The sequence below is a fragment of the Sciurus vulgaris genome (assembly GCF_902686455.1).
Source record: "Sciurus vulgaris genome assembly, chromosome: 7".
NCBI classification, from domain to species: Eukaryota; Metazoa; Chordata; class Mammalia; order Rodentia; family Sciuridae; genus Sciurus; species Sciurus vulgaris.
This window is the reverse complement of record NC_136467.1, coordinates 56179769-56193594: the sequence shown is the minus strand read 5'-3', so window position 1 is coordinate 56193594 and position 13826 is coordinate 56179769. Positions and strand designations below refer to the sequence as shown.

At 41.8% G+C, this 13826-nt stretch overlaps 1 protein-coding gene and 1 long non-coding RNA gene across 3 annotated transcripts in view; one reads left to right on the top strand and one right to left on the bottom strand.

Moving 5' to 3' along the window:
- AFG1L (AFG1 like ATPase) overlaps positions 1-967 on the top strand; it is a 200994-nt gene extending 200027 nt beyond the window's left edge. For both annotated transcript variants that reach the window (XM_079146313.1, XM_079146314.1), the window contains one exon: positions 654-967. In XM_079146313.1, the coding sequence (XP_079002439.1) occupies positions 654-779 (126 nt within the window). In that variant the 3' untranslated portion in view covers positions 780-967. The remainder of the gene's footprint in view (positions 1-653) is intronic.
- Positions 968-4255: 3288 nt separating this feature from the next.
- The window catches only part of LOC306665075, a 238796-nt gene continuing 229225 nt past the window's right edge, over positions 4256-13826 (bottom strand). The window contains exon 2 of the long non-coding RNA XR_013764910.1: positions 4256-4403. This is a non-coding gene — a long non-coding RNA (uncharacterized lncRNA). The remainder of the gene's footprint in view (positions 4404-13826) is intronic.

Genomic DNA, 13826 nt, shown 5'->3' with positions numbered 1-13826 from the left:
TAACCCTCAATGAGAGGACCAAGTATCTTAGTTCTTTGCAAAGTCAGATCCCAGGCACATTATTCAGGACCAAGGACCTGGCAAGCGTGTCCGGAGGAGACAGAGTCATAGACATGCCAACGGCAGAGTGGATACCTGCTCACCCAGATTGGAAAAGGTTTTTTGGAGGTCTGTTCTCAAAGGTGTCACCTACGGCAGTGGGCCCTGAAGCTTCAGAAGTACACATCAGCCTCTTCCTGACTTAGCAGAAGTACTGCTTGTGCCACTACTTATTTCTGATGTGCACTTATGGAAAAAGAATTCCTTTTCTATATGAAATGTCCCTTTAGATTTTGTGGAGAACTTTCATTCTGAACAAAATCTTTCATGTTTGGATTTTCTGGTAGTTTCAGCTTTAATTATTCTTGTAATGCTTTTCATTTTAAGTTTTTCCCCTGATAATTTGTTCTGTTTATTACCTATATGTTTAGATCAGTTGACTCTCTAGGCTAATTTAAAAGATCATATATGAAAAAATATATATATTAAAATTTTGTCATCTAAATAGGTATACCTAAAGTTTTTTTTAAACCTGTACTTACTTCTGTAAATTTTCATTTGGTATGGTTTTAATTGGTGCTGGGATTTTCTTTGTGTGTCGTTTTTGTAACCAGGACTCAGCAGGACTCTCCATGTTTACTGGAGAAGAGGAAATCTTTGCATTTCAGCGTACAATTTCCCGACTCACAGAAATGCAGACTGAACAATACTGGAATGAAGGGGACAGAAGCAAGAAGTAACTGTCACTTTCACGTGAATAAAACTAGACAAATGGTTAATGCAGAAAGAACTCTGTATTATGAGACTTGAAGGAATCATTTTCTCATCATTAATTATGCACTTTGTCCTCTGGACCATTTTAATCTAAAATTACTGTCAAAGATTTAGTGGATTAGTAAGTTAAAGACTTACCATTTTCATAGATGTACTTTTTGCCTATTTTTGTGGCCTTATTTCTGCACCACAAAATTAAAATTATCACTCCTGAAGATTACTGTAAAAGTAGACATTTTAGCTTCACATTGAACTACTTGAATGAACCTCGAATGCACAAATACACAGTAAATGCAAGTTACTGGGATTGCTCCGAGCTTTTGCAGCATGGTGGTCACACCTTAAAAACCCATCTTTTATAAGAGGGAAAAGCAAAAAGTAAACCATTTTAATTCAAAACAAAAAATCTTTCTGATCTTATTATAAACAGAAGGGAATAACATTTCAGAGTATGGGCTGTTCTTCATGGGTTTTTGTTGCTGAATTATAATCAACCCCCTAGCCTCTAGGTTTCCTTATGTCAGAACAAGTGGGGCTTTTTTTTTTTTTTTTTTTTTTAAGTTATAGATGGACACAGTACCTTTATTTATTTTTATGTGTTGCTGAGGATCAAACCCTTTGCTTCACATGTGCTAGGCAAGCACTCTACCATTGAGCCACAACCCCAGCCCCAAGTGTGGCTTTTAACCCTGGGGTAAGGTTGGCAGGAAGGGCCTGGTCTCATATGGACAGCATCAAGTCAGGAGCAAGTCAGATCTCGCCCCCTGCAACCCCCTGCAGGCAGCAGGAGGGCAGGTACCAGGAAAGGGCCAGGGAGAGTGTTGGGAGGAGGCAGTCACAGATTTCCCAACAACAGAGTGGATGCCTGCTCATAATGCCAGCCAGAACCTCTGGACAGCAGGCTCCTTCCCACTGTCCATCCACACTGGCTGTCTTGCAGAATGCCACTCCTCCCCTTTCTGCTGATTCTGCAGAATTCTACCCAGTAGTAAATACGAAAGAGCACTCGACAGATCTCCTTTAAATAAAATTGGACTTGTTCTTCATTGAGCATTTCTTAATTCATTTAAGTAAACTCTGACTTTGCCAACTATTGTCAGAAAAGGGGATCTTCAGAGGATCTTAAATCCAGAGAGAGAGAGAGAGAGAGAAAGAGAAAGGGAGGGATTAGGAAAATAAAACCCAGAGTCTTGTGAAAACCAAGGATTATTTGGGGGGTACATTTAGGTGAATCAGTTCAAACAATGATTACAACAGTTATCAAAATAAGTAGGCTCTTTGAACCTACTTAGTATTTAAGAATTCAACCACATTAGTCAAATTTTGGACATTAACTGTTGTAAGTCAAGCAGATAGATGGATGGGTACCCAATCATAGGGAAATGTTTAAATAAGAGCTTCTGAAAACTAAATGAGGTTTAAAAATGCTTTCATTGAAGTAAAACACAGGAAATTTCAAAGAGATTAAATACATGGAGAGAGGATGGGAAATAACCAGTATGTGCTGGATTTAATGCAAGGTAGTAGTTTTCTCAATTAAAGAAGTAATCCTAGGAAGTCAATATAACCATCCCTGATTACAGATCAAAAAACTGAGGCTTAGAAAAGTGAAGGTGCTTGTCTTGAGAGTCACAGTTGACAATTATAAAACTTGTGCTGTGTTTATCCCACCTGCCACCTACTCTCACTATGAAAAAGAGATCATATTTAGTATTGATTCATTTTTTTAACTCAGCAAAGATGCATTTACATCAGAACCATTGCTTTAAACTCAATAAATATGAAATCTCAACTTTATTCTTTAAATATTAGCTTTTTTTGGTTTCTGTTTTCTCTAGTGCTGGGGACCAAACTCAGTGCCTTGAGCCTGGTAGGCAAACACTTACCACTGAACCACACCTGGCCCTAAATCTTAACTTTTTACTTTTCGCATTTCTTGATACCTATTCTGTACCTTAATAAAAAAATATTTATTTATTTATAGATAGAGAGATCTATAACATGATTAATAGGAAAAGAAACCATTCCTGAGTGTGTGGGTATATGCAGACCAGTGCCCCACTCAAGTACTGTTGGAAAAGTTCATTTGAGGTCAGGCATTTGGAATAAAATTTCATTTTTCATAGAAACAATGATGAATATTAGTTAGGACCCTGGTTCAATGCACAGAAGCCTCTGTAATTCCCAGTGTAGCTATGTTATAGTTGTGGTACAAAAAAAAAAAGTCTTAACAATTAAACAATTAGCCATTACCAGGAAATAATACGGTGGCTTTACTTAAAGAAAAGTATAGTTTGATTATCCTTTATCTGCAATGCTCCGGACCAGAAGTGTTTCAGAATTGGAATTTTTTCAGGCTTTGGAATATTTGCATATTCCTAATGCAACATCTCGGGGATCGGATGCCAATCTAAACACAAACTCCATGTATGTTTCAAATAAACCTTATATACATAGACTGAATGAAATATTATACAATATTTCTAATGTGCCTGTGTTTTAACTATGACCCATCATATGATGTCAGGCTTAGAATATTCCTGGTGTCCTGGCACTGAAAACATTTTAGATGTTGGAGCATTTCAGATATTGGATTTTCTAATTAGAGTGCATAACCTGTAAAACCAAAATAAAAAATGAAAACAACTGCTTTGTTGGAAAACTCCAATTCAGTTCATGTGCCTTTATTCCTGAGTCCGGCCCTGTGCTGTTCTCAGCAGTCCAGTCTTTGTCCCTGGATTTGTATATATCCACTCAGGGCATACACTCTTACTTAGATTGTTTTGTAAGTATTCTCTATAAGTCGGAGCTTGGTTGAGCACTGCTGTGGAAGAAAGCTCCAACTCACCTAGAAATCCAGACTGAGGAAGTCATCAGAATCAGGGAAAAGTGCTGTGTGCCCAGGGGATCCTCCAAAATGATCCCTAATCTACAGACTTAACAGGCCTCAAGAGGGAATAAAGAAAAAAATTCTCTTAAAAAGTAAGAAAAATCGGATTACTGTATTACTCTTGTATTTCTTTAGACAGTGCATGAGTTTATTTGCTGTTAACAATGATCACAAGACAAATAACATGGTGGACTTAAATAATTGCTAACTGATTTCTGAGGCCAAAGACTATTGTACTGTTTTAATCAAATGCGTATCTCCAGAATGGGATTTCAAATTTTAATCCTGAGGCAATACTTTAATGTTCCTGAAGTTTATTTCCTATATGCACAAGTATGCAAATAGCAGAAATTTTAAATGAGTTGGAATTTTGAAAATATTGAAATCACTTGTGAAAAATGGATGTGCTCAGGGCTGGGGATATAGCTTAGTTGGTAGAGTGCTTGCCTTGCATGCATAAGACCCTGGGTCCAATCCCCAGCACCACACACATACACACACACACACACACACAAATTTTTTAATTTTTAAAAATGGATGTGCTCATATCCATTACTTAAGAAACACATCATGCTTACTGTGTCCTAGGCATGGTCCTAAATACTTAATAAGGAGACATTTTTTTTTTTGTTTGGGTGCCAGCCCTATTTTGTATTTTATTTAGAGACAGGGTCTCACTGAGTTGCTCATTAGCACCTTACTTTTGCTGAGTCTGGCTTTGAACTCTCGATCCTCCTACCCCAGCCTCCTGAGCCGCTTGGATTACAGGCATGCACCACTGCCACTGGAAAGGGGACTCTTGATCCTTGTAACAATAGATATCATGTCATCATGATATGACAGACCCAGGAGGCTGAGGCACAGAAAACAGTAAAACAGAAAACTGAATTAAGATACCATTGGAATTAGCAAAATTATCAAAACGCTAATTTATTAAATTTTCATCTCACTGTTTCTGTCCTGAAAACAGCTTTGTCCATGCAACTTGAACCTACACATGCAGCCCCTTCATCTGCGATAAAAATGCCCTGAGGGATCAGGTCCAGCATCTCTGACACTTGGGTTTCTGATCAATTAGGGAAATCCGTCTGGCAGCAAGTCTGTAAGTGATCTTGTAAATTATTTTGTTAGACCCACCAATCTAATAAGACATCACTTATTGGCAATAATAATAATAATAATAATAATAATAATAAATTTTCTTTGGAAATGAGTTTACAAGTTTTTATTAAGACAGAATTAAGATTAGTTGTTCTCATTAGCATGTTCTCATTAGCTGTTCATTTTCCTGGAACTGAAAATAGAAAAATAATAAAATCTGTCCACGTGTTGAGTGTCTGCTGACTGTATCCATCTTCCTCCTAAAAACCTCACAGCTTTACCTCAGTTGGTCACATGATCCAGTCAGACCTGTCTGACTACTGACCTTTTGTCTGCTGGCTTGAAGCTCCAGGGTGATATCTGTTTGATTTGCTTCTAGAGGTTGTCCTGAGAAGTATCCTCTCAGGGCTATACTTTCTGAGTCCCCAGCAGTTGCTTTGACCTCTGTGATGCAGTGGGAAGGGCTCAAAATCTGGGATTGTAAAATTCAGTTCTGCCAATTATTACTTTGAACCTTAAACAAGACAGAGCTCAGTGCTTCAGTTTTCTCATCTCATAAATGTGAATAATAATGATCAATGTATGGGATCATTCTGAGGATAGTTGGTGAAAAGCACTTTGCAAATGATGAAGGATTAAATGAGTATTAGTTGTTATTGATACTAGTGATTGATTGTGATTGTAAGTTGGCATTCAGTGCTTACTCTGCTTTATCACCTTTTGAAGACACACCCCAATCCGGTGGTTTGTAGCAGAAAAGATATTCAGTAAATAACGACATGCTGAGGCCAAGGATTCTGGCTTAAAGAGATGCTGGAAAAAGTTATTAAATTCAATTTCATTCTTTCAGGGTTGCTTAATACAGAAAATGGATTGTTGCTCTGTTGAACATCGAAGATTTCTCAGAAAGAGGGCACCATCTTGTGGGCAGTGGGATGAACTGGTAGGAAAAAACCAGAATGGCCGGGGGTGGACTAGCAATGCTGCACATCTGGGACTGAGGTCCCACCTGCAGGGTTGGTACCATTGGACAAAGGTGGGCCTTTGATGCTCCCTGTGGGATTCTAATGTGCAGCAGTGTGGAGCTTTGCTGTGACTGCACAGACCGCAAGCCACGGAGGGTGAGGCCCGCTGCTGGGCCTCCAGGCTCAGGACCCCTCACTTATGGACTGGAGCATTTCAAGGGAGCATGGGCTGTTGCTGTGAAGCTCGGGGATCCTGGCACCCAGGGCATGGGCACTGTAGACCATCTCAAGGTCCTCCCCAGTACCTCCTGGTGCCTGCTCCTCTCCTTCTTTTTACCTTTCTTTCCACCTCTAAACAACAGAACAGCAAACCCAGGAATACCTCCTAGGTAACAGAGCACTTGCTCCGGCCCTATCAGTCACTAACCCACAGCAATCCTCTGAGGGAGGGAGATATGAGCATCCCTACTGAAGAAACCAGGCTCCAGGTACATGGTTGCCCAAGGTAGCACAGCTGGGAAACCAGCATCTTCTAGACTCAGATCCCATGCTCCATTGTTTATCCTGCAAGTAGCAGTAATAACAGCCCTGGTTTATGAAGTCACTGTGGTCCTTGAAGGCTGGGAGAGGAAAGATGGATGTGGAGAGGCATGCACAAGAGTATCAGCCATGGCACCATTCTTGATGGCAAAGACCTGGAATCACGATGGTTGGCAAAACTTTGAGGTACTTAATCCTCACAGTGACTCTGGAAAGGGAGGTATTATTACCACCAGTCTTTTTGTTTGATGAGAAAACCAAGCATTAGAGAGGTGCACTAACCTGAGCCCACCTGAGTCCCTCCCTAGGGCACTGGCTAGGGAGATAGACTTGGTCAGCTGGATTTACCTATGGCAGCACAGACAAAGCTCAAAACCCTGTTTGGGGAGAATCAGCCAAACCCATTAATACAAATTTAGAAGCCCACACTTAAAACTAAGTATTTTTCTTGGGCATATGAAATCTGAATATATTTATGGGAAACAACAGAATTACACTAGAGTCAATGTTGACAGCAGGAAGGAAATGAGATAGGACAGGGTAGATGAGAGAGAAAGAATAAACAACAGAGAGATGTGCCATGGAAAAATGACTTCATATGTCATAAACTGAGAGTGTGGTCAACACAGTTTGATGCAGCAGACACGGTGCACCAAAAGACAAATGAGAGAAAAATATTTGGAACAAGCATTTGAAGGAAAATGGTGGGAGGACATGTGGATTCTGCTAGGGACAGTGAGCCCCAGCTGAGGGACAGCATGAGTGCTGAATGACAGCCAGTAGCAGTTCTGACTGTCCAGCACACTAGGGCCCCCAGAAAGAGACTGAACAGACTTCAGGGTTGACAGTCAGGGTAGGGGTAGAAGGCCCAGGCAGGGCTGAGCAACTAGCTACTGTGAGACCAGGTGTCAGAGCAGAGAACTGGGGTGTAACACAAGTGAGGGAAGAGAAAGACCCCACTGGCTGGCTGGACAAGGGGAGCTAGAGCTTGGAGAAGGGGCAAACTCCCCAGCAGGTACCAAAGGTTCCAGTCTCAGGACCACGTTCCATTTTTGAAATTATTGTAGACCCCAAAGGGCGTCTATGTGCATGGGATATAGATCATTACCATGTTAGAAATAATCAAAACTGAGGCACTGTTAAATATTAATTTAATCCACTTTAAAATAACAATAAAAACACTACATGTTTCATAAATAACATGAAAGATACATTTTCCAAAACAAAAATTTACAGTAAGAAGTGTAGCATTTACTTTTTTTTTTTTTTTTTTTTTTTTTTTGCCAGTATCTGGCTTAATGGAAGACAGCCGGATTCTCTCCTCATCCTGTGCATTCTATTGGTTGTGATATTGTACATGCATCATGTAGCTTCTGGGAAAGCCAACTATATTCTCTAGAGGGAAGAGGAATGAGAAGAGTAATAATGTCTTAGTGGTTGTTTTGGTCCATTTTGTGCTGCTGTAACAGAATACCTGAGACTGGGACATTTATAAAGAAGAGAGATTTATTTCTCTCTGGAGGCTGGAAAGTCCGTGACTGAGGATTCACCTCTGCTCAGGGCCTTTGTTCGGCATCATTCCCCGGTGGAAGGTAGAAGGGCAAGAGAATGTGAAAGAGCAGGCCACACCACTTTTATCACAGATCCATTCTCCTGTGAACCCACTCTCTCTCGATAACATTAGTCATGCAAGAGGACAGAGCCCTCCTGACCTGATCGCTTCCCCATGTCTTGACACTGTTGCACTGGAGATTAAGTTTCCAACAAATGAGCTTTGGGGGACACATTCAAACCATAGCAGTGGTACTATAAAAATGGCTTTAACTTCATGGACTCAATAAAAAGTCACAGGTGTCTCAGGGGTCCCTGGTCCACACTTGTACAAAGCTGAAGTTTATTGCTAATGGGATAAAGGATTCCTGTGAGTCCACCGAGCCCAGTGGTAAGCACTGGTATAGGCTACTGAGATGGGGAGGGTGCTAAGTGGGAAGGTGGGGTTCAGCTGGCGGCTACCTCCTGTCAACTTTGACTTCCTCTTGCTGACTACAGACACTTCATGTACTCCCCTGCTCTGGTTATTTGCACTTTGTTCCCCACCCTTGTGACTCTTTTCTAGGTTCTCCTCCTGCATATCTCCTTCCCCTTCTCTGAATGCTTCTAACCCACTTTCCTTTCCTCACTCCCTAAATTCTTTCTTGAACCCATTTTAAAATGGCAATTGTAAACACTACACCCAATATTAGACAAAGTACTTTCACACACAGCATCTTCTTCACATTCTTTTCTTGATTTCCATACCTTCAAGTGCCACCCAATGCCAGTTATTACCAAATGTGCATTCCCATCCCCGACTCCCCCAGTCTCCAGTTCTACACTCCCCTCTTTCCCCTGGTTTGTTTCTTAAGCTCTGAATGCCTGAAATGGTACCTATCTCAACCCAGTCCTCTGTGCCCACAGTCTCTTCTTGTAATGACACTGTCCCAGGAACTCATGTGACTGCAATACACTGTGAGTTAATAAGGCTCCATGACAGGAAAAGAAGGGATAGGCATTAAAATCTTGTTGCTGCACTATTGAGAAATGGTTCAAGGGAAGGAGGGATCAGTGCAGGGCAGGACATGGTGGATGGTTAGTTGTTAGAATGAGCGGCAAATCTGACCATCTGAACAAAATCTGAAGATAGAAACTGTTTGAGCAAACATGGTCCCAGCACTCCAGGCCTGTCTGGAGTGTTTCTACAGTAACTAGATCCATCACAGAGTCTCCCAGTCCTCATTATCCACCTTGGGGCTGAGGATAGGTTCCTGACACTCTTGTAGAACAAGTTGGCCTTTAGAGATGCAGTACACAGTTGATGGTTCTCTTCCTTTGGTTCATTCTTATTTATTGAATAAGCATTAAGTGCTTCACATAGTGAGGCATCCTGCCACATACTCTACAACATACAATGATGTTGAAGCTTTTTAAAAAGTGGTTATCATAATAGGAGAATGTCCATGTTGGTCATATCATAAGAAAAGGCCATCAATCTGAATCAAAATTTAAACTAGAATCTCCAACCTTGTCTGGAATATGTGACCCCCGCCCCTAATATCACCTCTATAGTCTATATTGGGCAAGAATGAGCCACATTGGTTGAACTTCATTCATGTTTATTAATGATAATAAACTCAGAAAATACATGAACTCTAGAGGACTAGCTAATACAATTTAATTTGATCATCTTCAGCATGCGTCTCCCCTTTGTTCCATCTCCACCTCCATATTCTAGATACCGCCTGTGTTGTCCCATGCCACAAGGACATACTCTGAGAGACACAAAGATACCTCCAAGTGCTTCCATGGGAAGGACAAGGTCCCCAAAGAAGCCTCTTATCCAACTATGCCAGACATGGTTAGAATTTGCCAAAATCCAATTCTCCAGTCTTCCCAAGACTCAAGAAGCCTTGTACTTCTGGAAAGGCCACGAGACCAGTTCTGGTCAACTGGTTGTGAGCAGATGATGTGACGTGTCATTTCCAAGGTGAAGCTGATTGGAGAGCATAGTCTAGATCTTTTATTTGCATGGAGAACCCGGAAATAGGTTGAAATGGAGACACCCAAGATAAAATAGCCTGGAATGCTAAGTACCACATGAAAATGAGCGGCAAGAGAGAAAATTACATTCTGATACTCCATGGAGGTTTTTAGTGTGGTTTATTACTGAAGCATCATTGAGCTATCTTGATTAAAAAAAAACCAGCCAACCCTCAGGCTGGCCCTTTCCATTTCGGAGTCTTTTTCCAGAATCAGACTCTTACCTGAGAATTGATGCTAAGAATGGCTTTTCTCTTCAGTTTTATCTCCAGACACAGTGTTATGTCCCTGAAAGGGCTTAGCAACATCAGCACATCTCCATATCCCCAAACCCCAACCTCCTACATATGCCACCACTTCCCCCAAGGACTTCCACTGCACCTGGCAACTTTAATACCTTCTCACGTTGTTTTTGTATTCTGGGTCACAGGGAAAATATTAGGTGGGTCAGTTTAAATTTATCCTCTGACTTCAAACCCACCCTCACTGGTACTCACGTGGTTAAGAAAGCTGCTTCAAATTATGATGTGCCTGAGATTCAGCCCTCAATTGTTTAAAACTTTAAACAGATGCAAGTTAGAAAGACCACTTGTTCAAGTATAAAGTCTGCACCCAGAACAAGCCCTTTTCAGAGAAGAAATCAACCCAACAAAGAAGAAAAGGTAAGGCAGAAAATCAAGTAGCACTAGAGAAAATGTTAATCCCAACCCAAAGAAACCTGCCAGCATGCATGTAACCTTGGGTAAGTCAGTTAACAGCAGTCTTTTGGCCTTGTCTGTGACCTGTGTTCTGTGAAGCTCTTACATTATATAATCTGATCACACAGTGTATAGAAGCAAACGGCCAATACACACAGGAAAAGATGCTCAGTATCACACCATTTGGGAAATGCAAATCAAAATCATAATGAGATCTCATTTTGTATTATTAGGATGGGTGGAATCAAAGAGGCAGGTAACAATGCTGATGAGGGTGTGGACAGATTAGAACCTTCATATGTTGCGGGTGAAAATATAAAATGGTACAACTCTGGAAAATGGTTTGGTAGTTCCTCAAACTATTAAACATGAAGTTACTGTATAATCTAGCAATCCCTCTCCTAGATACTGAAGAGAGACAAATAATATGCCTCCCCAAACATGTACATGAATGTATATATGGTATGAATCATAGACAGCATTATTCATATTAGCCCAAAAGCAGAAACAACCCAAATGTCCATCAACTGATGAAAATTATTCAACAATTAAAAGTAAAAGTAGTGAAATAGACTTCAACCTGGGTGAACCTTGAAAACATCATGCTAAGTGAAAAGAGCCAGATACAAAGAACAAATGCTATTTGATTCCATGCATATGATATATCCAGAATACTCAAATCCGTAGTGAAGGATAGAGGGCCTGGAGTGGAAACAGGAATGAGAAATGATTGCTAATCCACAGTGTTTCTTTGAGGATAGTGAAAAAAGGACGGTATTGGATTGTAGAGATGTTTGCAAAACTCTGTGGAGATACTAAAAACCACTGAACTGTGAGCTTTGAGTGGCTGGATTTTATGATATGTGAAAACATCTCCATAAAGCTGTTAATAGTGTACAGATACTCACTACTATTCATTCATGCAACATCTGCTTCTGATCTACTCTGTGCCAGGAGCCAGGCACACCAGCACAAATGAGACAAACTCCCTGGCCATGAAGGGCTCACAGTCTTTAAGGGACAACACCTGGTCATAATGTGGTAAGTGCTGAGCAGGAAGCTTGCCCTGGTGTCCTGGGAACAGGCAGGGGCACTCAAGTCAGACAGGAAAGGAAGTTAAAGGCAGAGAAAGGAGAGAGGGACACTGGATGTGTGTGTTGGGGGAGGGAGAGGTGCAGGACACAGAGCCCCATCTCGTCTTCAGAAGGTTAAGTGAGTATATAAAGGGAGAGGCCAACACAGGCAGTGTGTGAGAAGTACCATGAGAAGTTACTAAATGCTCTGCAAACTCAAGATGGAGGCATAAGGACTTGAATGTTATACTTCTGAATGTTCAGAGAGAAATGGGTTATAATTTGGTTCTCCCAGACTTACCACTTCGTTAGAACCCCAATTTTAGGGGGGCATAGTGTAAAAACTGCTACTATCATCAAAATGTGTCCCTCATTTGGCACTAATAACCTGTCATATTTTTAACCAAACTCTGTAACAGGCAGAATATTAAATTCAATTGCTAAAGAAGTATCAGTTGATTTCTGTTGATTAGAGTAACATAGTCTGTAGAATTAAAAATAATTGCTTATACTTTTGTGGTACGGACACAATCAGATTTAACAGCACACACAAAAAAAGTCCTCCAACTTTGATAAAGCAACATTAAATAGACACCCAGTGTATAGCCAAACTAAACACCCACCTCAAGACCCCCACTTTGTAGCCTTTAGTCACATTTTTTTCTTTTTCTTTCTTTATTTTGAATTTTTATTTATTTATTTTGGGTACTGGGGATTGAACCCAAAGGTGCTTAACCACTGAGCCACATCCCCAGCCCTTTTTTAAAAAATTTTATTTAGAGGCAGGGTCTCTCTGAGTTGCTGAGCCTGGCCTCGAACTTGTGATCCTCCTGCCTCAGCCTCCCAAGTCCCTGGGATTACAGGTGTGTGTCACCATGTCCAACTCCTTAGTCACATTTTAAGGAGAAGAAAAGAAGGATAGTCTGTGTCCTGGCTGAGAGGGAACTACTTGGGGGAGTGGAATGGGAAGGAGAGGGGCAGGAAGATATTGATGCTCAGAGCTGTTGTGTAGCTCAGGTTAGAGGGCCACACAGCAACCTGAGGCCAGTGATGGACAGTTCCATCTGCTGGCTGGAACCAGTATGACCAGCCTGAGAGAGACCCAGGCTGTGTGACTCCTGAAGCAGAGTTGAACTGGCTCTGCAGCCCGAGTGCAGTCTCTAGACCTGCCTGGACACTTGACTGGAAAAGAGCTTTCTCCTCCAAGGCTCTGCTCTGTCCCCTGTTTGTGCCACTGAGTCCCCTTTGACTCTGCCTCAGGTTAGACATTGTGTGACAGAGTCATGGAGTAGGGGAGTGCCCTCAAACATGTTTCTGACCTCACAGCCTGCATTTGTCCCATTTACAGAGCTTCTGATTTCCGCCCTCATTTGTCCTGTTTTCAAGCCCTACGAGTGGCAGAAAAGGTCAGCAATGGGACCAGAGATGCCAGGGTGGGTCCCAGCTCCATGATGGGACAAAGTCCATTTCCTAGGGACTTGGTTTGCCCATTCTTGCAGTGAGATCCCCTTGATGGCTACCTGTGTGGTCCAGGTATGTGACCTAACCTTGCTCCATCTCTGTTTTCCTATCCATAAAGTGAGGGACAGAATACCTACTTTGCAGGGTGTTGTCGGATTTGAGATCATGACAGGAAGCACTTGGCACAGAGAAGATGTTCATTAGCATCACTGTTAACTATAATTATCTCAAGTTCCCTCTCAGCTCTGGGAGAAGAGCTAGGTCACAGGGAAGCCCATTTCTGCCTGTTCTGCAGGCTGGCAGCTTGGTTCCATCTGAGGGATGAGCAGAGGCCACCTGAGGATCCTGCCATGAGCTCAGAGATGCCGGTGGTAGTGGTGGAGGCTCCCTGTGCTCCTGTCCCCAGACCTTGGCCTAGGGTCTCGGTGCTTTCACCTTCAGGTTACACCCGGCAGAGTTCCCTGCCCTTGCTGTTTGCTGTTGAGTCCTCCCACCAGCACCGATCCTCACCTGTGAGAGGGGCCTGCAAAGGGGAGACCCGTTTGCAACAGTGATGAGTGTAGAAACACTCTATGCTGAGGGCTGAACCCCTGGCCACCTTGGGCTCCACCAAGCCACTGAGATGAATGCTCAGACACCACGTATGTCAACATAATAATCAACAAACCTTAAGCAAAATCTTTCACTTCTTTAACACTCTTTCCCTCAC